This window comes from Dermacentor albipictus, chromosome 2 (genome assembly GCF_038994185.2).
Source record: "Dermacentor albipictus isolate Rhodes 1998 colony chromosome 2, USDA_Dalb.pri_finalv2, whole genome shotgun sequence".
Classification (NCBI taxonomy): domain Eukaryota; kingdom Metazoa; phylum Arthropoda; class Arachnida; order Ixodida; family Ixodidae; genus Dermacentor; species Dermacentor albipictus.
In genome coordinates, this window is record NC_091822.1 from 158,723,241 (window position 1) to 158,750,094 (window position 26,854).

Genomic DNA, 26,854 nt, shown 5'->3' on the forward strand with positions numbered 1-26,854 from the left:
TCTCCAGCATAGACCTCTCCCCGATCGCACTATAGTCGCGCCAAGCCAGGAACGTGAAAATTGTGCTTCACCAGATCACTGTTGTACTGTTTGAAGGTGACTGGGCTGAGTGACAAACCGTGAATTCGCAGGGAACTTTGTTGTGTGCGCACGCACCATCAGCTCTTTTCACTTTCTTTTTACACTAAACCAGGTTCACTAAACCAGGTTACACTAAGCCAGGTTCGACGTGGTCAACCACCCCGCCGGTGCTTCGCTGTCTCTCTATATTTCACTGTGCCATTCACATGCCACGAAAGGTGTTTGCTTATCAAGGCGTTTTTGTCTTTAAATCGCAACGTGAGTGCGAGAACGCAAAATTGAACATGTCTGTATAGATAAGATGCTTTCAAGGTGCGGCGAAAGCGTCCTGACCGAGCGTCTGAGGCAATCGCAGACGCGGCTTTGTACAAAACGTCAGCGCACGATCGACTGCGCTTCTGTGACCGAACTTCTTGATATATCCATTCCTATCCGAAGCTTGGCCCGCCCGAAGGTATGTTGATGTACCAATAAATGAATGTAGTAAGGACACTCGATCTGCAGTTATTGCAGGCTATGCCTAACTATCCGGTCTGTCTTGGCGATCGAGATAGGTACGTACGCGGGGGTTCGAGGAAACCGTTGCACACAACTACACAGGCTCGGGCCGCAGGTAGGCGCACACAGGATGCCCCTGCGGTACAGCAGCGATGTCTTGGCAGTAGCGGCAGAGACTGCGTGCGAGTGGGCCACGCATTGTTTCGGGGCACGCAGCGGCGGATCGTCGACGACGCCGAGGCAAGCCGACCCGCCCCGGCCGGCGCGGCAATGCCCGTGCATCATCGGCTCGTGACGGTGCGCAGATGCTGGGAGGTTTCGGTGCGTACAAGCCTGTCTTGTTTTTTTGGCCCAATTGGCCAGTTTATTCTCTCGCGAGACATGCGTGTACGCGTTATGTCCATTTGGCCATTCCATGGCCGCTCTGTTCTCCGCTTGAGACGAGGCCAAGTATTACTTAAGGCTAACTTCACTTTTTTTGGACACACCACAAACTGGGAAATAACAGCTCTATTCTTCTTCGACGGCGTGTTTGAAGGAGCCCATTTAGATGAGACAGGCTCTTTTGCTGGCGTTGTCGGTGACCGTGGAAGTAAGCGAGCAAGCGAGCGAGGCAGCCGAAATAGGTTTGATCTGGCATTGTCTTAAAAGGTCTAAAAACTGCTGCTTGTCGAAGGTTTGATGCTACCCAAATCGGTGTGCACAACATGATCTGTGCTCTCTAAAAAAAAAAAAAAAAAAAAAACAAGAAAAAAAACAACAAAAAAACCACCTGGACGGTAATAAAGGTAATATACCTGGGACATTTTTTAAACTTTCGTGAAGTGTTTGTCAGGTACCTCAGTGTACAAATAACGTGTGCATCCAAACTTGACAGAGATTCAGAGGAAGTTGGAGACGAAGCGATCAAACTGTCGTCGAAGAAGAGATGTCTGATACTGGAGCCAACTTTTCAGCAAGGGGACTTCTCGTTTTCAGGATGGCCTGCAGGCCCTAATGTCGCATCACTACTGCGATGGCGGTGGAGTACTGTGTGGGTGTTTTCTCGTGAAGTCTGGACTGTTCGGCAGGTACTCGCTTACGGACTTTGTCGAAAGCATACGGGACGAAGTCAGTACTCGCGGCTTGACCGATAGTTCGACCACGTGGTAGGCCTTTTTTTTACCTCACCAATGCTCCGAAAGCTATGTAGGGATTGCACTCGGGTTCTCACACCTGAGGGGCTTAGCGAGTTGGGTATGCGATGGAAGGCTTGCTACACTGCTCGAATGTAGCGCCTGACGACCTGCGAGTGGGCGGCACAATTTGAGGTTATACTTCATTGCGCAATATGGGCACTTGGTTGCACCAGCTGACCGCATGAATACGGAGTGGCGGTGGCGGGGTGTAAAAGCCCCAGATTGGAGGAGGTGTCTCATACAAAAGTCTTCGGACAGTAATCGAAACTCGACACTCCGTATCATTCGGTGATGGTCCGTCTATCGATGGCATGGCGACCAGTCTCTCAAGCGTAGAATGCGGACGTTTGTTTCTATAAAAGGTGCTAAGCACCCATCTAAATCAACATTTGTCTTGAGCTTCCTTTTACACAGTCGTGCTTCAAATAATGAGTGTCCCCAGTAAAACGAATACAAATGAGTGAAGTGGGCTTCTGCGCCAAATACACCTTACTGCGGGAAAGCCTACTTTAACGAATGCATTTATTGGCTACAGACAGTCTACGGATCACAGGTGAGCCCTATAAATGTGGGTAATGTTGCTTTTATTTCATTCCTTTCTTTTAATGATTTATTCGTCTTGATACGACTTGTTTCAACGCTCATCTACATTGATTAGGTACACGTTGTCGAATCGGAAAAGAAGTGCCGAATTTGGAAAAGAAAGCGCACTGCAGGAATTTCGTATACTTCAAAGGTCACAATTAAGGTATTAAAAAGGTAATATCTATTTTTATGCTGAAGTTATACAACTGTAAACCCATAGGGGCTTGACTGTTAATATCTGCTAATTATCTTAGTATTCTCTCTAACGCTATCAGCTTGTAATAAATTTTAAAAATCTGACAAGGAAAATACTCTTCTTAGAGTTAAATTTCTGGATGAAACAGTGTCAAGTTACTAGCTATAACCTCCTGTGAACCGACAGCAGCTGAATAATCACGTTTCAAGTCGATTCGTGTCGTCTATGGGTATATTAAGTACGTGAAGAACCCTTTCTTTCTGTTTTATCCTTCGCTAATACAATTCAATGCCGAAACCAACGCTTCCCTGTGTACGGGCACATTGGCCATCTGTACTCACGTTTATCATTGTAGAAATTGACTTCCTTTGCCTAATAACAGATGTGAATACGTAACATCGTGTTGGATGGTTTGCCATGTCGACACTACGTTTCTGGATTTGCATGTTGTCCAGCGGTATTCGAAACTCAGTGCACGGTAGCTACTCGTCGTCTGTGACGACCCACTGACCTACGTCAAATTAATGGAACATTTCTCGAAAGCTAACAGCAAGCTGATTATTGAGCCACTTACGCATACACATCCTCAAAATCTGTCTCAATTCGAATCTGGGCTGCATATTTCGCGTAATCGTTTCCAAATTAACTCCCCCCCCCCCCCAAAAAAAAAATAGCATTACATTACAATACAATATACAATGCGCCTCGGGAGGATAATGTAATGGTAAAGACGGTAAAGCTTCTGTCGCGTAGTTAGCGCTACATGACTAAAAGGGAGTTGCTCATAGAGAACCGTTTAAAGAGCGGGCGCTCGTTTGATGTGATCTCACGGTAGCATATTAGGCTTGGAGTAGTTAGCCACAAAATTTTGGTTTCCCCGTGGCACGGAGATAACTTTATGGCGAGTTTAACGAAGGAATTTTGCATCAGCGCTTCTCCGGCTTGTGTGCTCGGTAGTTTGCGTTCATATTCTTGCCGCCATTCGCGACGCGTGGTCTTTGTATCAATGACTGCTAGATGGCGCCAGCGTGCTTTACAGTGACTTTAATCCGCGCTAGTACAAGAAAACACGGAGTCCCTAAAGAAAACAATAATAAAGAAAGAAAAGAAAATGCCTATACGGTAAATACGGACAAAATTATGTTCATGACGTTATAAAGAGATGACAAGCAGGAAATCAGCAAATCAAGTGTGTACGACAACAGGATGGGCAGTGCTTTGTTTATCGAGGCGCACGCCGGGCTGCACGAGGATGGAGAAGTACCCGAACAAATATTCGCTTAATTAAATTATGGGGTTTTACTTGCCAAAACCACTTTCTGATTATGAGGCACGCCGTAGTGGAGGACTCCGGAAATTTCGACCCCCTGGGGTTCTTTAACGTGCGCCTAAATCTAAGTACACGGGTGTTTTCGCATTTCGCCCCCATCGAAATGCGGCCGCCGTGGCCGGGATTCGATCTCGCGACCTTGTGCTCAGCAGCCTAACACTATAGCCACTGAGCAACTGCGGCGGGTAAATATTCGCTTCAGCACCATGTATTTGCTGCCGAAAAAAAAAAAAAATGCGGACTCAACTGAACGCATCGCAAATGAAGGCATAGATATCCGCCCTGCCAGAACCACATTAGACGTGCGTTTTCAGACGCTCTGTAGTCAGGCTTGCACGTAACGAATTACATGTACAGCCTCCCTGATTTTTAATAATATAGCGCGAGCGTCGACTGAACTGCTGGTGAGCGCTTTAAAACGGCGATAAGCGTGCAAAAAGAGCGTGCAACAAGGCGAGTGCAACAAGGCAACAAGGCTCGTGCGCGAACTCTCGCCTTGTTGCACGCTTATCGCCGTTATAAGCAGTTATAAGCAGTTCAGTCGACGCTCGCGCTATATTATTAAAAATCAGGGAGGCTGTACTTTACGACTTGTAATCAGTTACGTTTTCCGGTATTGTTCTAACTTAAGGGGGCCCTGAATCGCTGTTTCTCGAAGTGGAGAAAATCATTTTAAAGTGAAAATAGGCTACTTCAGAAATTCTTTGCCGCGAACAGTACTTCAATGCATTCAGCGGAAGCGGAGTTACTGGCAATCAGACCCGGCCTCCTCTGTGCTCCCGTTCCTTCTTCAGTGCCTCGCACTGCGAATGCTACAGCGCAGTGGGGCGTGCCCACAACGCTCCGCCTTCTGAACGTCGCCGTGGCGCGCAGTTCAAATTTCATTTTGGATGTTAACGTTGACGCCACGACTTCTGCCTTTGGTGCCTACGACGCGCGCAACATAAGCCAAACGCGGTTGTCCACAGCGAGCCGCAGTGCGCTTAGCCAGTGGACTCATGGCGGGACCCCACGGCGGCCATGGTATCTACGCCATGTAGCCGACCGCAGCTTGATGTCAGCTATCGGCCAATAGCAGCCCTCTAAGGGAATGACGAAATAGAGCGTCCAGAAGAGAGTGAGGACAGGGTCTCCTGTTGAAAAGAGAGCGTCTGAGAGAAAGGCGACTTTGCGATCGGCTTGAGAGCTCTACTCACCACGTACGACAGAAAAAGTTGGCTGATATGTCCGCACCAGCGTATGCTACCCGCGGATTATGTGATTTCATCAAGCCCGAGTGGTGGTTCGGGCCCCTTTAACGATTATTTTTTTTTACTCGGTAACGTTCGCTGTTATTTATTTGATTTTTTTTTCAGTAACCTTACATGTAACCAGTTGCTTTTTTGACGAAACAATCTTTAACAGGCGACACAGCTTTGAGCACTTCAATTTGGCTAGAACTATCCAATGCGATGAAAACAAGTGCATGGATTGCCGCTTACCTACAATAAGTGTTCTGGAGCTACGTCTCGACTGCCTAAACATGGCGGTCATGGAAATTTGCACATATCTTCCGAGTCCGACCTTTTAGGATATGGCATAATAAATTTATTTCTCTCTCTCTCTCTCCCTCTACACACACGCACATATATATATATATATATATATATATATATATATATATATATATATATATATATATATATATATATATATATATATATATATATATATATATATATATATATATATATATATATATATATATATATATATATATATATATATATATTATGGAAGCGATTCCAAGCAGCGTTCATAGACGCTAAAAGCTGTTACGCAATTACATTTCATCCCATAGTTCAGTCTATGACTTCTCTGATATAGACAGGAGCTTTTTGGCTGTTAAACGGATTTGTTTCTATCCGTTTGATATATACGCGCCTCATATGGATCTATTTTTGCGATTGTAACACACGAGCACTATTATTTAGGCTGAATTATAGGCATCTTTATATTAAATTACATTTCAGGCTTGGCCGCCTTTTCAAGGAACGTGGACGTTTGCTTGTGTCCGTCAGAATTAGTCGTATACGTCTAAATGGCTAACGAGTGAAGGGCACCCGGTACGGCATAGGCCTACAAATTGAAACGCCGCTTTTATATGGCTCACCACAGCGATGACCACTTCGGACGTTGATGCCAGAGAATCCCTTACGGACGATTTGTCAGTTCTATGACGATAGCAGTTATATGGACACTCCAGGCGCATTTTTGCCGTCGCCGTCGCCGTAAGGTTCCGGATAAAGTGCACAGGTGATAAAGGTGTCGCCGCGCACCATGTGCTGACGTGCGAGGCAAAACGCGCGAGGGTGATCCGGTGATCGCGGCTAAATCTCGCGTACGCAAGTGAGGTAAGCGGGGATGAAGCGCGCCGTCTTTCGTCGCGCGCCAGGATCGGGGAAGAGGGTAGGAAGGGCGGCCATGCGCGCCCGCCCGGGCCGCTGTATCTTGAAAGTCATCAGTGATGGGGACAGAGTCCAGCCACGCGCTGTGTTTTCGCAGCTTAGTTCGCGTTGGTGCGTGACGCAGCACAAAAGTCAATTTCGCTTGCTGCTGCTGCCGCGCTTCCTCGCTCCAGCGTTTTAACCGCGAATTTCCGCGGTCGTCAAGTGAGGTGCGTTCATGTTTGCTTGTGCGCGCGTGACACCACGCTTGATAATTTAGTTAGTATACCTATGTTTACAAGCTCATACGGCCGATAAAACTGCTATCCTTATTTCGTATATCTAGCTGTGCACTAACTTGCTGTAGCAATCGATGCTTCACCTTTCGGGCGAAACTGCGACTTTTTCTTTTAGATGGCCCTATTTGGGGCGTCTTTCCATAACCCCTGCAACCTCTACAGCACTGAAGCGCTGCCCTTCTTTTCCCAGACAGCGAGCGGTCGCGTCAGCGTGAGTGAGAGAACAGAAAGACGTCTGAAGCAGCTGAAGCTTGATGTGGGCGAGTTGGTTTTGCATACTTGAAGACAAGAGCGCTACGAAGACGCGGACTGAAAGAGGAACATGTACGACGGACAAAGCGCCTTGTCTGTCGTACATGTTCCTCTTTTAGTCCGCGTCTTCGTAGCGCTCTTCTCTTCAATTCAAGCAAAAGGGACATAAGGAAGGCAGGGATGTTAACCAATCAAGATTCTGGTAGGCTACCCTACGCTGGGGAAGGGAGAAGGGGAAAAGAGAGAAGGGAGCGAGAAAACGTATAGAGACGTACACGGACCGTACTTGAGTAACCACAATCATAAGGTAGTGGTGGTGGTGGTGTGAGAGAGAGAGGGATAGATAGATAGATAGATAGATAGATAGATAGATAGATAGATAGATAGATAGATAGATAGATAGATAGATAGATAGATAGATAGATAGATAGATAGATAGATAGATAGATAGATAGATAGATAGATAGATAGATAGATAGATAGATAGATAGATAGATAGATAGATAGATAGATAGATAGATAGATAGATAGATAGATAGATAGATAGATAGATAGATAGATAGATAGATAGATAGAGAAACAACTTTGTTAACCGGCGCCTGATGGGGTAGCTCCCTCTTCACGGGTACCATATGTTTTCAGGGCCGCCTGGCCCCTGTGGATCAGTCCGAGCTGGTCTTCCAGGGCAGGGCTAGATAGCAAGATTTCGCATCGCTCGTAAGGGGTGGGGATAGTAGAGGGGTTAGTCCTGGGTATAGGTGGGAGGTGCTCTTTGGAGAAATTGCACTTTTCTATGACGAGCCGTAGGGTGCCTAGTGCATTGCAGTTAAGACATGTGCTCTCATGTTTGTCTGGGTATGTTGGTGGTGAGTTTTAGCAGTAAGCAGGTATATATATATATATATATATATATATATATATATATATATATATATATATATATATATATATATATATATTGTATAAGCATAAATATATAACCATTTTAATGACACCCATAAACGGGGTCCCTTAAGGTATTAAAAGGATTATGAGATTAGATGTTTAATAAATCTGATAAGCCTTCTGGCACCGCGTTTTAAAGCTCAGTGAATACACGTCGTTCCTGCAAAATGCGGAGACCCTCACGTAGTGACCGACATGATCGCAGGTAACACTGCCTCCAGGACCGGCCCAGTTTGATGCAGTTTACTATAGGTGGTGTCCAAATCAACGTTCCGGTGAAGGATTCCTCGGATAAGCAAACACCGATCTCGAAGACGATGCTTTTATTTACTTCGAGCGCCCGACGCCGCTGCAGGAGCCGTAAGCACGTCAGGGACGCCATGTTTCAGAGACCACCTATTGTAGCATTTTCTGTACCGGCCCACTTTACTCGGCGGGAAGCCCATCAAGTGAACGCGCCAAACGCGCGGACGAAGAGCTACAAATATTTGCTTTGATAAAGGAATTACGCGCGTGAAGGCACACATTTGTCGCAGCGAGGCGATGTATGCACTGTACGTTGCGTCATTGCATAACATCTTAGGGAACAGAGCTAATAACTAGCACATCTATAGGAGTTAATGGGCTATATGAGTTATACACTATCCGATCCATTATATGAGTTGTGCACTGCGTGCAAACTGTTCGAAGCTACGTGGGACGCAGTGCCTTCAAAGGTGCCAAGTCCTCTTCCCATCTGACAACGGTTCGTGGAACTGTTCGGAACCGTAAAGCAAGGCAGGAGCACAGAGCAAAGGGCCACGTTAAAGGGACACAAAAGCGAAACATTAGTTTTAGACTGATGAAGTACCCTTTAAAAAACTTTGTTGTCACTAATTTCGCGGTGATAGCTTGGCTATTAGAATAGAAAATGAATGTCAAAGTTTCATGTCTTGAATTTTGCACTCAAGCACGAGCTTGAGCGCGAAATACGTCAGTGTGACGTCACGGACTTCAATATAACGTTTTCGCATTTTGGCGGCGTTGTCTCAGTTGAAAATTCCCGACACTTGCCTCGTTCAGTCTTTGATCCTTGTAGAATACAATGTAGTCGATCTTCGCCGCCAAAAAATTACCTAGGCCGTAGCAGACGCCGTCAAAATGCGTGACGCCATGACAGGCTGGTGCGTGAACTTCAAGGCAGCGTCGCAACCCGTCTTTAGTTTTTAAAAACCGTCATTTGACGATTATTATTTCTTGACATCGCCTTTGAACTGGGATGGTCAAAAATAGTCACGAAGCCTGCTTGAGTTACTCAGGTATGCTGTACATTTTTTTTTCATTCTAGAATTTTTTATATACATTTCGTTATTTTTTTTTTTGTCTTCCTCAAAACATTTCTGGCGTACCGTGCGCGTCATGTTGCAGTAAGGGTAGTGTTTTTGGCTTCCTGGAAGGGCGATTTATTATTACAGAAGAAATGGGTTTTCTCTTTAGTATTCCGTTAAGCAAAAGTCCACGAGGACTCGCGAAGAAAGCTTCGCTGTAATACCGAACCGTGTCGGCACGTCAAAACAAGATGCGAACACGGGCAGAGTGGCTCGGCCAGCTGCCAAGATTTCGACAATTCGACCCGTCGAAATTCGGCTCCCTGACCGGCGCCGGGTCCCCTTCAGCTGGTTCGTTGCTACGTTTCTCGCGGAAAGCGTTGAGTGTTTGCCGCCACCTGCTCACCGCGGTTTTCTGATAACAACTGTCGCGAGCACTCCTCTCAGGATGTTTGTGCAGGAATTGTGTCGTAAGAGACGAAAACAAACGAAACGCGTGGCGACAACGTAAAGTACGCTGACGAGGGCGAGGAAACAACGGTGACCCCCCCTCCTCCTTTTCCTTCCCCTCCCGTTTCCTGGGTCGATCTTTATGTAACAAAATACGCTGACTTTCTGTCGAGCGCCTAGCTCATTGCATACAATCGTGAGATCCGGGTCAAGGTGTGCGTCGTTTACAAACACTCGCTGAATAAAAGTGGAGGGATGGGGGGGGGATGATGAAGGAGCTGCGTGAGGGTTAGCTGCAGTTAGGAAAAAACTAGGGTGGTGTGTGACGTTAAACAGGACATAAAAAGAAGACAGACAGAAGGAACACGCATCACGAAGTGCACTGTACGATCAGAGTGCAGAAGGCTGTCGATATTTCGTTGTTGTTTAGTCACACAGCATATGACTTAGTTACTTCCCGTAAGTTTGTTCTGTTTTCTTACACATAAGTTGCAGTAGAAAGAACCGAGGTAGAGTATACCCCGGCTACTCGGTTTCGCTGTGTTATACATGAGAAAAAAGATTAGGATATCAACAAATTGAAAAACGAAATTACGATGCATCTGATGTAGATACAACTTTGAAAGGGAGAGCTCACTTGACGTCTGTTCATGCCGCTAACCGGATTGATATACGTGCTATACGATTATGGCTCTCCCGTTCTTATCCGTCAGTGGGCTCATGCTTTCAAGCCTGCGACGTTAACGTTATTTATGGCTCTGTTCGCAATAAATCCATTAAGTTGTTAGCCAGCGCGCTTTGTGGTTTGCGTGCCTTCTGTTGGTATTCGCTTTCTGCGCGTTTACTGCCACAACCCACGTTGAACCGACAAGGCTAGAATCGCCCACTTTGGCAACCTGGGGGGCGCAAAACGTTTGAACGGCACGCATCTAGAGAACGAAGGATTCGGGCCCAGCCGTAATCGTATCGCTCTTTGTGGAATTCCAGACTACGTCAGAGATGCACGTGGCGCCGCCGCGCTCATGGCTCCACCTTGTGATGCTTGCGTCAACTAGACACAACCGGACGAAGGCAACGGACAATGTAGCCAAGAAAAAACATAGGGGAAAATGACTTATGGTTTGAAGTGAAATGCAGAAATGATATCCTAAATGGAGCAGAAAGTAGACGAAAAAAAAAGATCAACTTGTTTCCAGCGGATACGGCCCCCACCAACGGCAAGTTATTTTCGTTCACCTTTCTTTCCATTTACCTTATCATTTATACGTTTTATTTTAACAGCAAGTAATTTCCCCCGCTCTCCCTGGCTTTATTGTCCGCTCGCTGGCTTCGTGTGGTTGTGTCCAACAAAATATCAAGCACCCCAGTTCCCGAGTACAGTTCCCTGCTCGTTCATTAGGTCGACTAAAGCCCACGGAATTGTATCTGCAGTGATCACTTTCTACCCATCATCATTCTCATCATCATTTTCTATGGCCTTCATGGAGGAAGGAATATACTAGGAGAGAGTGTCATGTGACAGTCTTGAAGCTTAGTCATAAAAATACATAGGAGAAGAAGGCCCTATTCACGCGATAGGCAAACGGTAGATTCTAGTGGGCTCGCTTTGGTTGCATCCACTGCAGGGGGGGTGGAGGGGTGGAAGGCGATTCGGAATAGGTGTACATGGTAGGCATGAAAAACGCGCAGGCTGAGGTTAGTGAAAGTTCAAGCGTCTGACGCAGTCGAGTCTGTGCTATGTACAGTCAGGTAACACACCGAACCGCCACACGTTACGTAGACGCGGCTCGTCGCTTAAGCAGCAGACAGGCGCCAAGGCTGTAGCGAACGAAGGCGTCGAGTAACCGGCATTTCACCGAACCCGTTAACCACTTCAAGGACGACTGATCGCGTTTCGGGCTGGTTTGAGGGAAACGAGAAAACCTATCGCCTTGCAAATGTGTGTTGGCAACCGAGATACTCTTCCGACAGTGATTTGTCCTGTTTGGGGACGTCTTCTTCAAAACTCTTTTCGGCCCCGCAAACATGTGCAGGTGGTTAGGCGAGCGTCCAGGGTCCGCAGTGACTGCTTGCTCTTGGAAAACAAAAATCGTCCCTTCTTGTGACCAAGGATGGACTGGCGACCCGAGGACCCGCAACATATTTATAGGGACGTGCCGGCCCATTGTTGAGGTCGTAGTCGACGCTGTCGTTCTGACTAAAATCTTCGGCTTCTCAGCAGAGGCGAGAAGTCAACAGGTGCGTCTAAACAGCGTAGCGGTGGCGCACCACACAATCTTACGAAACAGTGCACCTAAATCTGCAGGAAAGCTGACGACTCAGGCGCTTAGATTGTAGATTGTCGCTACTTGTCTCTCTCACAACGAAAGACGCACAACAGAACCTTTTACGAAGCGAAGACGCGACAAAACAGAATGCCGCAAGACATCGTGTCTCCTCTTAGGTGCGAGACAGCTGTACAAAAATTAGCAAGGAAATACGCACAACAGCTTAACGTGCACAACAGCTGATTTGGCGAAACGGTAGACCCTGCTCCGGCATTGTGGACGGGTTTCGAGGGGAGAGCGCTTGCAACTCCACTTACCGCGGAAGGTAAGCGCAAGTGACGCTTTGAAAATCCTGTCGTCGTGGGTCAGGCGCCCCAGTCTTTCTCCACGTTTCAGTGCAACGCATCCGAAGCTAAGAACGACGCGCGTGGTAGCAGAAAACCACCCGTTATACCTTCTACGTGCCTCCATGCCTGTGACGGCAGGCGCGACTAAAGGTTACCACGGACCCAGCAATCTCGAATGGTCCGGCAAGCATGGGAGCCGAATCAAGAGGAACCGCGCATAAACTCCCGGAGATCGGGAAGGTCGGCGTCAGACGAGGCTGCTTTGCCGAGGCTAGCGGAATCACGTGACGGTCCCTCCTAGTTTTTTTTTCTTCCTCCATGATGTCCTCCACAGGACGAGTGCATTTCCCAGCAGCTCTCTGAACAGCTGACGGCATGGCATCTGCCCGTAGATTTCATAATTTTCATCGCGCCACCTAGTTCTCTGGCGTCCTCAACTGCATTTCCCTTTCCTTGGCACCGACATTGTAGTTCTAGTCGACCAGTGCTTAACCGCCGCAAATTATCAACCCTTCATTTAGGGATTTTCGACAGTTCAGGGTAGCATGCTGCAAAGCACACTATAGCTTGGCCGACCTCTCTGTGTTGCCATTAGTAAAATGTACCTCTCTCTTTCTCATCGGAGTGTGCCTTCACCTGAGTTCCTCGATGGTGCACACGTGCGGCCAGAGTATCACAATGGTTGCAAAGAGTTATACAGTGATTAAGAGGGTTTTGCAAAACACCTACTCACAAATTTATGGCACATTTGACAGCAATGCAAGGTACATCAATTTCGTCCGCCTTATAACTCTTAATAGATGCAGTGATTATGATATATTTGTCTATTATTGAGTTACAGAGTTGAAAGCAAAGTACTTGAGTTTTCTTTCTTTCATAATTTTGCTATAGTTGACAATGATATTTAAAGAATGTCACCAGAAGAAAAGAAAGAGTTGGTTCCTATGCTCTCCAGAATATAACGTTTCATTTTAAATGCAACGAACGTCACCAAGTTCGGCGCAGGGGACGCCGAGCAAAATGATTTCTCCCTCCCCATGTGTTTAGATAGAAACCTCTTGAAACCAATTGAAGCTTACGAGGGACGCCGTAAATTGGAGGGCTCCGGAATAGCTTTATCCCCATGGGGTTTCTTTAAAGTGCACATAAAGCACAGGAAACCAGCTTTCTTTTTTTTTCTTTCTTTGTGCCCCTAGAATCGAAGCCGTAATCCCGCCCCATGGCCTCCGAGAACGCGCGGCGCGCACTGTTAAAGCGCATCGTTGGTCTAAGAGGCCATGCTCCTACTCAATAGCGCCACGCCGGGCCACCGAGCCGCCGCAGGCAGGACAGCCAAAGCTTCGTTGTCGCTCGGCCCTGGCATTTCCCAGAATCGGTTTTTAGGAATGATCAGATCTTCAGATCATATACCTCAAGTCCTGGCTGTCCAGTACGCCCGAGATAGGGCTAGGAGGCTTGACCTCCCGGTCCCGACATGGGACTAGCCAGGCAGGTGGCAACACCTTATACAGGACCAGAATAAAGTTTTTTCCTCCTCCTCCTCCTCCTCGTTGTGCGCCGACAGTGGCCGTTCAGCACAGACGTCCTTCCTGGCAGCTCAGACGTCCTTCCCTGCGACGAGGTAGGTCACGTGATCTGAGGGGCCTGCCTCCTCCCGAAGATGTAGAAGGGCCCGTTATTTACAAGAGGAAGGCGGGTGGCGCGGGCAAGCGGGCGCCTGTCCTCGGTTCGGCTGTTACGTCGCTGCAGGTTCGTTGACTCAAGCGATGGCTGGGAGCAGAACCGCGCTGCCTCTCAAAAGCATTGCGCTTCTCCTTCTTCTCTTCCCTCGCTTCTACCCGTTTGGTTTTACTCTGCTTTTGTTTCTTATTGTTTGCTTTTTTGCCTGGCAGCTTCCTCTTGTGTGTACACATTACTTTCCGCTCGCCGTTTCATATCGCTTGACCCGAGACGTACACACGTACGGTGCGGGTATATATGGCCTTGCCTTCGCCCAGAAAGCGATGGTTGAATGAACCCGCGTGGTTCCCAGTCAGGGCGCGCACTTTCTCGCTGCGAGCTGAACGCTGAGCGCCGTGTGCGAATAACCTTGCCCGCGGCCTTTCTTGTAATCCTCGCTGGGACGTATCGGGGGTTGGATTCGCCGGTTGCGCGTTCGCTCGGCCTTTGCGGACATTGTGTTTAAGTCGTTGTGTTGGTTCTGTGTTACTCTCGGCTGGGGTACGGCGATAGATAAACTCTTGATCTCCTTCTACTTAAGTTTCATAATGTAAGTGGAGAGAGAGCGAGAGAGACAAGGACACTTTATTGCAGGCGTGTTAGTTATTGAGACCCTGCCAGAGGAGCTAGCGTGGAGGCCACGTGGCCGCGACGCGGTTAGCCTCACTCTGCCAGCATGACTTGGAATTTTGAGTCATCAGTCTTGACCCTACGCTTCTCAGGCCTCGAGCTTGGGAGCTTGCCGAAAAATCGTTTTTAGTAGGGGGGAGGGGGGGCGTTGGATGGCACCCCCCCCCTCAAGAAAAAAATATGTGATCTTGGTCTGTGGTTAGCGCTTCGCAGTGCCTGCAGTTAGGTTTAAACTCTTGCTTAGAAATGTCAGCCAACCTTTTGGGTCTTAGCACGGATCGAGTCTGTGCCCGCCGTGGAGTCGTGGCCTGGTCCCGGGAGAGAATCTTGCTCGGGAACGAATACGCTGTGCGCGCATCCGTGTAAAATTGAGTTAATTCGCGATATGTGAGGATGGGTTCAAGCAGGCCAACCGGGTCGAACTATCCCACTTCCCCGTTATCTGCTGCTCGGCCGGTTAGGTGAGCTGCTTCGTTGCCCGGGTTGCCTGCATCAGCTGGCGCCCACAATAGACGGATTGTGTCGTGAGGTTTAGGTCTGCTTTCAACGGAGCCGATTGTCCCAATAGAGCAGTTTCTTATGGTCGGTTTAGAGTCTTACACAACGAATTAACCATCAGGTAGGGACGCGCCCAAGGCAGTTGCGGCCTCTTCCGCCTCCACAGTGGAGGAAGTGTTGACCGTGGCGAAGCTAATGGTCGCAGCCATCAACGGCAGCGATTGTGCAACGGTCATTGCCCGCGCAAGCGGCGTCCACGTAACACAGCCGGCTTGTTTTTGAGACCGCGCCAGAGAGAGTCCGCCCAGGAGTTACGTCGATCCGCGTTGTCCTTTCACATGTTTTCGCATGCTAGTGGAACACTTTTGTAAACGTGTTCCACATAGTTCGTAGAATGCGGATCTCTGTTTCCACGTCGGCGCGTCTGCAACTGCGAGAGAGAGAGAGAGAAAATAATGCAGAGAAAGGCAGGGAGGTTAACCAGAAGTAGTTCTGGTTGGCTACCCTGCGCAGGGGGAAGGGTTAAGGGGGATAAAAAGAGTAGCGGAGTGGAAGGGGGAGACAGAAAGAAAGGAAGACAAGCACGAACAAAGCGCGTACACTACAGAGCGGTATGGGGCGGCCTTCTTAGAGTCTGTCGTGAAGCCACGTAGACCGCAAGAACCTTAATAGCGCGAGTAAGGCCTTCAACGCGGATGTTCTTTCGGAGCATTGGCCTAAAGCTTTTAGTTCTGAAAGTGGATGTTTTGATTGAAAGTGAATGTTGCAACTGCGACATGGGCGAACAGCTGCACGGGGTCATCTCCACCGATCACTAAATAGAATCGGCATAGCGGGGCGTGATTGTATCGCTCGCCCGATCTGCGAGAAGCACGCGTTGTGTTAGCATCGCGTCGAGAGTCCCAAACAGGAACCCGGTTTATTTCTTTCTTTCTGCAAAGGCGCGCGTCAACGCTATGGAAGAAGATGCTCGGTAGTCGTTGCAGCAGCCATGCGCACGTCGATCTGCGCTCGCTCAGGCGGGCTCCACCACAACACACGCAGCGGGAACGTTGACGCAGGAGAAACGCGCATTTAGCTCTTCCGCGTCCTTATTCGCGACGTATGCCGAAATGAACGAGATACGTCGGACGTCCTTTTAGCCACAGTTTCTTATATATTGACACGTGTATTTATATTTATCGGGCGACCAGGTTTCGCCGCCTAACAAATCGTATCGCACAGCGCGGGACGCGCTTGCATGTATCCGAAGTTTCTGGAAAGTTATCGATGCTTCTATCCACAGTCTGTTATCGCCGAACCTTGTGTTATCTGATTTATTCGCCTGACGCGAATGATGTAGAATTTTATGGATGGCACGTGGGTTCCAAACATTAGTCGGGAACATTCGACGACTCTGTATAAAAGCCGACGCGCTTGACCCGCTGACCAGATTTTCGACGATCGCCGACGGTGTTCCCCGCTAGCGTTGTGCTTTAAGTGTAGCCTGTTTTGTGGGCACAGGTTCGCCCAATAAAAGCCAGTTTCGTCTTTCACAGTACTGCTACTGTGTCATTTAACGTCACTACCACGTGACAATATATATATATATATATATATATATATATATATATATATATATATATATATATATATATATATATATTAGTCATATAATGAGAAGCCAACAAACACTGACACTGACTGACATTGTTGGCTTCTCATTATATGACTAATAATTATCGGGTCCCTCGGTTAACCCCCTTTCTTCTCGTTATATATATATATATATATATATATATATATATATATATATATATATATATATATATATATATATATATATATATATATATATATATATATATATATATATATATATATGTGTGTGTGTTCGTACGAAGGCAATGAGTAAGCGCGCACATGCACATGATTGGGAATTGTTTGCATTTGTGCTGTAACATTGTCGGATTTTGTTGAAAGTGGTCAATTTAGTAATCAAGATGCCGTTTGAAGCCACGAAGGCGAAATGAGTGCAAGCACATGTACCACTCATCATTCACGCGCTGAACTGCCATGTACCGACCTATGTACCCGAACGGTGCTCACGGCCCCTTGATGGTTGTTGTTCATGGTGGCCACTGTGAATGTTTCTCTTTCGTTATGGATGGATACGTCTAATTAGTTACACTTATAAATTTACCTGATCGATGAGATGTCGAGGAAAAGGTTGCGACGGTGCAAATGAACAATGACAGAATTTGAAACAACCTAGATTGTGCGAAGACTTTTTTCAACGAGAAGAAATGCATGTGAAATAAATAAAAAAGCCAACATAAAGCGCTCTGACCGTGACAATGCTCTCTCGCACCAAGTATTGCGTCAATCCTTAGGCAACTTTCGTCGAAAGGGGCCACTGGGAACGGGCGACCGCAGTTTTTTCTCGACGTGTCAGCAGTTTTTGGCGAGCATTTTCGGTCCATACCGAACGCGAAGTAGCGGGATCTTGTAACGGTTCGTTTTCCGAACCGTTCAAAAACCGTGCCCCAGGCTTGTACGTTCGTAATGCATGCAGTGCACTGGTGACGACGTTAACGTCTGAGACTATTTGTATTACACGTGACATAAGTTGCGATATATGCCGTTATCGGTCATTTATCAACGTATTCCACAGCCTCTGTGTTGGCACCTTATTCAATATGCAAGGTAGTAAATGTTAGTTCATTAAAATTAAACATTAGGAGGTACCATTACAGTCTTTGACCTCGGGACCTCCACCCGAACATTATTCCCTTGGACTGTATCTTGTCTATTAATAATAAAACCTCATTCATTCATTCATTCATTCATTCATTCATTCATTCATTCATTCATTCATTCATTCATTCATTCATTCATTCATTCATTCATTCATGCAAAGCCTAATTCACTGATTAGTTGCTTGTTCACAATGAAAAGAGAAAGAAAACTCGACTAGCATTAGCATAACCCTGTCAGCGTAGAGTAGGCGCTGTTCATGGAAAGCCTGCGTTTATTTATTTCTTTGTTGCTTTTAGTTGGCACATCCGCTCTGTAATTTAATATAGGTTTCTAAAAAAGCGGTAGGCTTTCCTTTGTAGCTTTATGCTACAGTCGGTAGGATGACAATTTTTCCCGGTCTTGAATTTTGCTCGCCTTCCGGGCTTCCGCAGAACTGATCTAGCGTAACCTCCTTGATGATATCTACAATTAACCCACCAGCTGCGGAGCACCTGACCAAGGCGGTGGTCAGTCCTGTAACGCAGCAGAGGGTGTTCACGGTCTCTGGGTCCGGACAGGCCGGAAATGAAAACTGACCCTGTCAACCTTTACCCGCCGAACTCTGTCGAGTGAGGCTAGCTTAGCAGCACTCTTTGAGGAACTATCAGGCGTTGTTTGGTATATTTTCGGCCTTAGTGACATTAGAAGAACTGGTGAGGCTTATACGTTGCTAAATACCGGCCTTGTCCTCTGCTGTAGCGGTCTCCCTGATAAGAAGCAATACGGCGCAGAATTCCTAATTCACGAGGACGTAGCGCCAACAGTGACGAATTCAACAGCAATAATGAGAGGATAGCAGTAGTCGTAACCAAACTTAATGCGAGGTATAGATTACGAGTCTACGCGAGGTATGGAATACGAGCCTATTCTCCAACATTCAATAACGACGATGAGGAAGTAGACCAGTTCGATGAAGATGTCGAATTAGCGATGAGAAAAGTGCAAACTCGGTATAGAGTAGTAAAGGGTGATTTCAATGCAAAAGTGGGGGGAAATCAGGCGGGAGAACAGGCTATTAGAAACTCCTGCGGCATGGATTCTAGAAACGCAAGAGGAGAGATGCTGGTAGAATTCGCAAAAAGGAATAAGGTGAGAATAGTGAACACCTTTTTCAGGAAACGCAGCAACAGAAAGTGGACCTGGAAAAGCCATAATGGAGAAACAAGAAAGGAAATTGATTTAATACTTTCTGCCTATGCCAGCATAGTGCAGGTCTTAGAGGTGATACGTAGGGTAAAGTGCAGTGATCATATGTAAGCGAGGGCTAGGATTCACGTCAATTTGAAGAGGGAAAGAGGAAAATTTGTCTAGAAAAATTAGGTCGACTTAGAGGCAGTAAGTGTAGAAGCACACAAGTGTACTCTGGTGCTTGCAACGAAATATGCAGCCTTAGAAGAGAGAGATGATGAAGAAGGCATGGAGCTAATGAATGAAACCGTAACTGGGCTGGCTTCAGAGGCAGCAATTGAAGTGGGAGGCATGGCACCAAGGCAACGTAGGCTATGGTCTCCCAAGTAACAAAGGACATAATAAAGAAACTACAAATAATGAAAATGTCCAAATCATGAGATAAGATAAAATTCGCGGCACTGTCAAAACTGATTAGCAAGGCGGAAATAAGTGATATTCGAAATTATTACGTGAGAAAAACTGAAGAAGCTGTGAAAAATGTACGCAGCCTGAAATCAGTGAGAAAAACTTGGCGTAGGACAAACCAAGATGTATGCACTGAACGATAAGAAGGGTAACATCATCAGCAATTTCCAAGGTATAATGAAATCAGCGGAATAAATCTAGACTGGCCTGCGCTTTACCCAGAGGACTCAGGAGTACTCCACTCGAAACAACAACAGGATCCAGAAACTCCTCCTGTAACTAGAGATGAGGTCAGAAGGGCTTTGCAAGACATGAAAAGGGGAAGAGCGGCAGGAGAAGATGGAAGCACAGTCCATTTAATCAAAAATGTAGGAGACATACTACTAGAAAAACTGGCGGCTCTCTATACGAAGTATCTATCGACAGCAAGGGTCCCAGAAAACTGGGAGAATATACTATTCACAAAAAGTGGTATACTAATATATAAAAGAATTATACTAATCCACAAAAAGGAGACGTTAAAGAATTGAAAAATTATAGGCCCATTAGCTTACTCCCTGTATTATATAAAATATTCACCAACATAATCTCCAACACTAGACTTTAGTCAACCAAGGGAACAAGCTGGCTTCAGGAAGGATGCTCTACAATGAATCACATCTGTGATGTTATTGGGCCGGATCACTCCAGAAAAAGGGAGAAGCAGTACGCGAAAGCAAAAACACACATCAGACTGGTATTGACGTACACGACACAGATAACGGCACACACACGTGACAATGTCCCAAAATGCCTCATAGGTGGCATGCACTATATGTATCGGTGGATTACGATCGGCCAGCAGGGTCGGACAACAGTGTCGGCCGGCGGGTCGGACAGCCGTGTAGGACGGCCGGGACGGTCGGCTGGGTCGGACAGCCGGGTTGGACGGCCGGGATGGTCGGCTGGGTCGGACAGCCGGGTTGGACGGCCGGGTCGGACCGCCTTGCGGGGCTCAGGTAGCCGGCCGCAGTCACCGGGTCGCGTCCACAGCTGGCGGGGTAGCCCTGTGGCCGCTCACCCGAACGCTCGAGTGCCCCAGTTCCGGACCGCCTGCCCCCTGGACCAGGGCCCAGTGGAAGAGCGCGGCGAGGTAACCTCCCAGCGGGCGACAGTGTTGCTTCAGGTGTGGCGTATTGGCGCGGTCGGCGATAGCTCCTATGGGCCAGACGCCCACCGAGGAAGCTGCTTTTCGTCGACCGCCGAAGCTCGCGCACTGCTCACGCCACGGGCCACGGGCCACACTCTCGCGCCACGCTTTTTTGAGGCGCCACTGCCGATGATGATGATGACTCTCTTGCGGGTATTTGCCAAGATTCACTGTCCTCTTCGCCCCCGCACGGCGCACAGTCTTCGTATGTTTATGTTTCCACATCCGCGTACCATATATTATGACAACATCTATGTTATTATTCAGGTAATCGAGAAATCCGGAGGGTGCAATAAGCTTCTCTATATGGTTTTCATAGATTACGAAAAGGCATTGAATTCAGTAGAGAAACCAACAGTCATAGAGGCATTACCTTATGAAATAGTACAGACCGCTTACGTAAATACCTTGGTAAAGATCTACAGAGATTCCACAGCTACCTCAATTCTACGCAAGAAAAGTAGGAAGATACCCATAAAGAAAGGGTCAGACAGGGAGACATCATCTCTCCAATGCTATTCACTGCGTGCTTGGAAGAAGTATTCAAGTTATTAAACTGGGAAGGCTTGCGAGTAAGGATGGACGGCGAATACCTCAGCAACCTTGGGTTTGCCGATGACATTGTTCTATTCAACAACACTGCAGACGAGTTACAAAAAATGATTGAGGACCTTAACGGGGAGAGTGAAAGAGTGGGGTTGAAGATTAATATGCCGAAGAGAAAGATAATGATGAATAACCGGGCAAGGGAACAAGAGTTCAGGATCGCAAGTCAGCCTCTAAAGATCTATGAAGGAGTATGTTTAGCTTGCTCAACTAATCACGGTAACCCTGACCATGAGAGGGAAATTCGCAGAAGAATAAAAATGGGCTGAATCGCATACGAAAGACATCGTGAGCTCCTGACTGGAAGCTTACCGTTATCATTGAAAAGGAAAGTATACATTCAGTGCATTTTACCGGTGCTGACATATGGGGCAGCAACTTGGAGACTTACAAAGAAGCTTGACAAGAAGTTGAGGACCCCGCAGAGAGCTATGGAACGAAGAATGCTAGGCATAACTTTAAGAGACAGAAAGAGAGCGGTTTGGATCAGAGAGCAATCGGGTATTGATGAAATTCTAACTCATATTAAGAGAAAAAATGGCGCGGGGCAGGTCATGTAATGCGCAGATTAGATAACCGGTGGACCATTAGGATGACAGAATGGGTACCAAGAGAAGGGAAGCGCTGTAGAGGACGGCAGAAGACTAGGTGGTGTGTCAAAATTAGGAAATTTGCGGGTGCTAGTTGGAATCGGTTGGCGCAGGAAAGGATTAATTCGAGATCGCAGGGAGAGGCTCTCGTCCTGTAGTGGACATAAAATAGGCTGATGATAATGGTGTTCATGATGAATATCATGATGAACATAAAGATGTTCTGAAAAGCCAAATAAGGAACTCGTTTTCTTCATATGCCTTTATTTCACTTATATTGGCAAGCGCCTTAGAGAACATGAGTGATCCATACCAACATTCACAGGTTCGAATTTGCCTCAACATTGTAAAATATGCAAGTGCAAAGCGATGTTTCGTGATACTACGATTTTGAAAAAGAGCCGTGATACCACCGCCGGAGAATTATCGGAACCTTTCTTCATACAGTAATAGGGGTCACAGTGCATTAGTGTGCCTTCTATAAGCTTGTACAGTTCTGAATATGGTTTTTTGAATTCTGTCGCATCAATGCGCTCTTGTGATCAGAGGTTCGTGGTTCCTGCACATGTGCTAACTGCGCATGGTCCTCTAGTTTCTGCTGTCTATAAAGGAGTGAAGCTATAAAATTATGTTAGTTCAGAGTGGCACCTTATTCTGTCGTCTTTCTTGTGTCCGTTCTTTTGCCCTAAACAAAGTAAATATGAACTCTACCAAGCTGCTAAAAAAAAAGGCTATTTACAGCTCCGAAAGGGATAATTCATGCTTCAAACCAGCTCCAACGTGTCAAATTTGCTGCTCCCAGAGCTGCTTCAAAACTTCATTCCCCGCTTCAATCCCTAGGATTATCGAGGCACTCGCGCCACAATCGCTGCGTCTGCAACGTTCTGCACGAGGCAGCTTCTCCGTGCCAGCCAATATATCGCGAAATGAAAACGCGTACAGTGCGCCGCTAAAATTGCGCAATAGGGAGCATCGTGATCGTTGGTGAATTTTTTCCATAATTACATGTTGCTCTTTCAGAAGCTGTGTTAGACGGCTCTGCCTACGAAATAGGCACACATTTCTCGACTGTTGAATACTTACAAAGTGCGCCAAACAATAAAATAAATAAATAAGCGCTTTATGCGACCTAGCGCAAAAGTGAAAACCTGATGGTAGCGGCTGGCTGGCCTTTATTTATTTAATTTTGTATTAGCGATAGGCAGCGCGTATTGGTCTCTCAAGCATAAGTTACATAAAACCTTTATGCTGCGTGTACAGTAGCATTGCGTCACTTAAGCTTTTTTGACGAGATGTTGAGTTTGAGAAAATATATGAAAATAATCTGGCGAGGCAGCCCGAGAAGCAATGTTGGTTAAGCATAGTGGCACATCGCAGCGTCGTTCAAAACATTGGCTCCAAGCGCACACAATAGATGCATGTCAGTCCCTACTTGTTGTTCGATTCTTCCAGGTAACTCGCTCTTGTGAACTTCGAGATCAGCATATATATATGATGAGTCCAACATATTTTGCGACACACGTAGAAAAGTCGGCGATCGTCGAAAACCTGATCTGCGGGCGAAACGCGTTGGCTTCTATACATGACTCGTCGAAGGCTCCAGTGTAATCGCTGGTGTCTGCGTGGCTTTCAGAGTGAACCACACTATTCGTGTCGCGCATAGGATCAGACTGCAGAAAACTGATAGAAGTATCGATAACACCCGAGAAACTTCTGACGCTTCTGATCCATGCAGCCGCGCCGTGCGTCGAGAGGTAGCGTTTAAGCGCTTCCTTAGCTGGTGCAAAGCAGAGAGCGAAGAAAGGTAAAGAAGCCATTGTTGTATTAAAAATTGAAGTGAACTGCCACCTAGTCATGGAGGTTCTCGCCGCAGACACTACGTTTCTCCTCTCGCGCTTTCGCCGTACCCTCCTCCATCGTTTTACGTTTATTTATTGAAGGTCCTCCTAGGTTCCGAAGTTGCGTGTTGCGTGAGGGTGGTTACAATAACGTGAAACAATGAAAAGAAGCAAAGAAACTTGCACATCAGATCACCATTATTGTAAATGGAAGCTATATAGAATAGTTAGCCATAGCGTTCGTATGCAGTTTGTACAATTAAGATGCTGTATTCTGTAACGGTTGGCTTTGGAACCGGTTCGCCCTGGCTGTTACGTCTGGGTGACATCACTCGTAGAAAGAGTGGAACGTCGCGGTGCGAGGGAGGCTAATGAACGAGTGGCGTTCTGCCGCAAGATCGCGTCATCATTTTTGTTTCTACATTGTAGGCGATATAGATATTAAACGATGTTGCTATAGAATTGACGGATTTGAAGGCGAATGATTGACGACTTGTCGAAGTTATCAGCTTAAATTAAAACGCCACCTTAATTCACCTTGATCCACCCTGACCCACCCTAATCCACTCTACGCACTTTAATTCACCTTAATTCACTTTACTTCACCTTGGTCACGTGGGCTTAAGCACGATCGCACGGTAACGAATGACGCCGGATTTTTCGTTTCGGGGGCATATAAAGCTTTTTACTTCAGCTTCTTCTTCATGGCCATCATCATCATCATGACCGTCATCCTCAAACAATTTTTATTTCCCCTGCAGGACAAAGATTTCTCTCCCTGCGATCTAAAATTACCCCTGTCAGCCTCCAACCGATTACAACACGCACCTGCAAATTTCCTTATTTCGTCACCCCTACTAGTATACTGCCATCCTCGACTGTGCTTCCCTTCTCTTGGCACCCATTCTGTAACTCTAATAGTCCACCGCTTATCCATACTACCCATTATCGAGCTCCATTTTTTTCTCTTGATGTGAATTAGATTATCGGCTATAGCCGTTTATTTTCGGAACCACACTGTTCTCTTCCTGTCTCTTAACGTTACGCGTAACCTTTTTTGTTATATCACCTTATGCGGTCCTTAACTTGTTCTCGAGCTTCTTTTTCAACCTACGTGTTTCTGCCCCAAATGTTAGCAGCGGCAGAGTGGAATGATTGTAAACCTTCGTTTTTCATGATAGTGGTAAGCTCCCAGCCGGCAGCTGGCATTGCCTGCCCTATGCACTCCGACCCATTTCTGTTCTGTTACTTTCCATCTCTTGATCACGGTGCCCAGTGAGTAATTGATCTGGATAAACGTACTTCATTACAGACAGCAGAGGCTGGCTGGCGATCCTGAACCCTTGTTCCCTTGCCAGGCTATGATCATTAGCTTTGTATTCTGCATATTAATTTTCAACCCCACTCTTGCACTCTCTTTGCTAAGGTCCTCAATCATTTGTTTTAATTCGTCCTCACTGTTGGTGCACAGCGCAATGTCATCTGCAAACCGGAGGTTGCTGACATATTCGCCGCTAATCCACATTCCTTAAGCCTTACCAGTTTAATAGCTTGAATACTTCTACCAAGCAAGCAGTGAATAGCATTGCGAAGATTACGTATCCTTGCCTTACGTAATGCCCCTTTGACTACTGGTATCTCTACTCAATCAAAAGCCTTTTTATTATTTATGAAAGCTACATAAAGAGGTTTATTGTGCTCAGCAGATTTCTCGATTATCTGATTGAGGACATTGATGTTATCCACTTTAGAATATCCCTTCCTGAAGCCAGCTTGTTGTCTTGGTTGACTGAAGTCAGGTTAACCCCTTATTCTATTGGAAATGGAAAATATTTTATACAATGCAGAAACCAAGTAATGGGCCAATAATTGTTTGGTTTTTTAACGTCTCTCTACTTGTAGAATAATATAATGTTGTACTTGTACTTGTACTTGTACTCTACTTCTACTTGTAGAATAATATAATGTTGCACTCTTCCAGTTCTCTCGTACACTTGAAGTCATGAGGCATTGCTTATAGAGGGCAGCAAGCGCTCAGGGTTTTCGCCGTAATATCTAGAAACTGGCACAGTCCTGAGAATTCGTCGTTGCGTTACCCGGTGTTGCAGTCCAGTGGCGACGGGTGTAATTGCCCTCCGGATGTGGAGGGCATGGCGCACCAGAAGTGAACGGAGTTGTTCTGGTGCTGGTCGCAGGCTGGTGCGGGCCAAGGTCGGCCATGGTGGTCGGCCATGGTTGGCTATGGGTGAAGTGTCAGTGAACGCTAAATATATTATATTCATTGGTTTTTATTTTCATATACTGCCATCTTGCATAGCAAGCTATTGCAGGAGTGGGTGCACACATACATTCAATCAGTTAAACAATGCATTTTAGGTTGCAAAAGTAGAAAACAAACAAAGTAGAAAAAGCACTATCAAGAAAAGATCGTTAGTTAACATCATTAGGCATTTGGCCGGCGAATTCATGAAAAAATAACTTGTGCAAGGACGGCTCAAGAGCATCCCCAGTCGCAATTCTATGTGAAAAAAAGAAAGACAGAAAACAATTAATCGATGAATTCAAAGTAACAATTTTAAGGCGATCACTTCTTCTGGTGGGCCGTGCAGAAAGGTTACTGAAAACAACCGGTGAATTGTAGTGTATAGGTATTTCCCCTGAGGAACTCGTATAGCCGTGCGACACGGTCACGAGTGCAGTCTAGCGTCGATTATTTAACTGTACCGCGCATGGGTCGATTGTCCGGCCTGGCAGCGCCTTCTAACGGCGCGAAGCGAAGAGATCAGCAAGAGTAGCGCATGCGCACAAAGTTCACTGGGGGTGCAACTTTCGTCTTCTAGGCTCTATGCAGCTGCACGACACAGCCCCTTGCATGATTAGCTTTATTCAAGATTCCCTGCTCATCAGAGATAAGGGCTTCCAGTGAACTTGGTGCGCAGGCGCACATCTTGCTGATGTCATCGCTCCACGCGGTTTAGGCTTCGCTGACCGGCTGGCAAATCGACGCTCGCGTGGCGCTTTTAAAAATCGGCACACTGTACGTCTATGTGCCAGATGTTTTAGCAGCGCCTTATTACCGTGTGATGTCTGTGAGGAATGTTAGTCCTAACTGTTATATGCAAATTTAATGGCTTTTTCTTTCTGAATAGAATCAAGCATGTCGTAATCTTTTGACTGGTGTGGTGACCACACATTCTACGTGAACTCAACTTGAAATCTCATTAGTCGTCACTGTGCCGTTAATTTACA

The 26,854-nt window shown here is 46.6% G+C and overlaps 1 protein-coding gene across 2 annotated transcripts in view; it reads left to right on the forward strand.

Moving 5' to 3' along the window:
* Positions 1–749: 749 nt before the first annotated feature.
* Positions 750–26,854, forward strand: part of LOC135897463 (microtubule-associated protein futsch-like) — a 291,670-nt gene continuing 265,565 nt past the window's right edge. Inside the window, exon 1 of one of the 2 annotated variants that reach the window (XM_065426078.2) lies at positions 750–900. In XM_065426078.2, coding sequence (XP_065282150.2) covers positions 850–900 — 51 coding nt within the window. In that variant the 5' untranslated portion in view covers positions 750–849. The remainder of the gene's footprint in view (positions 901–26,854) is intronic. The other variant, XM_065426081.2, reaches the window with a different exon arrangement.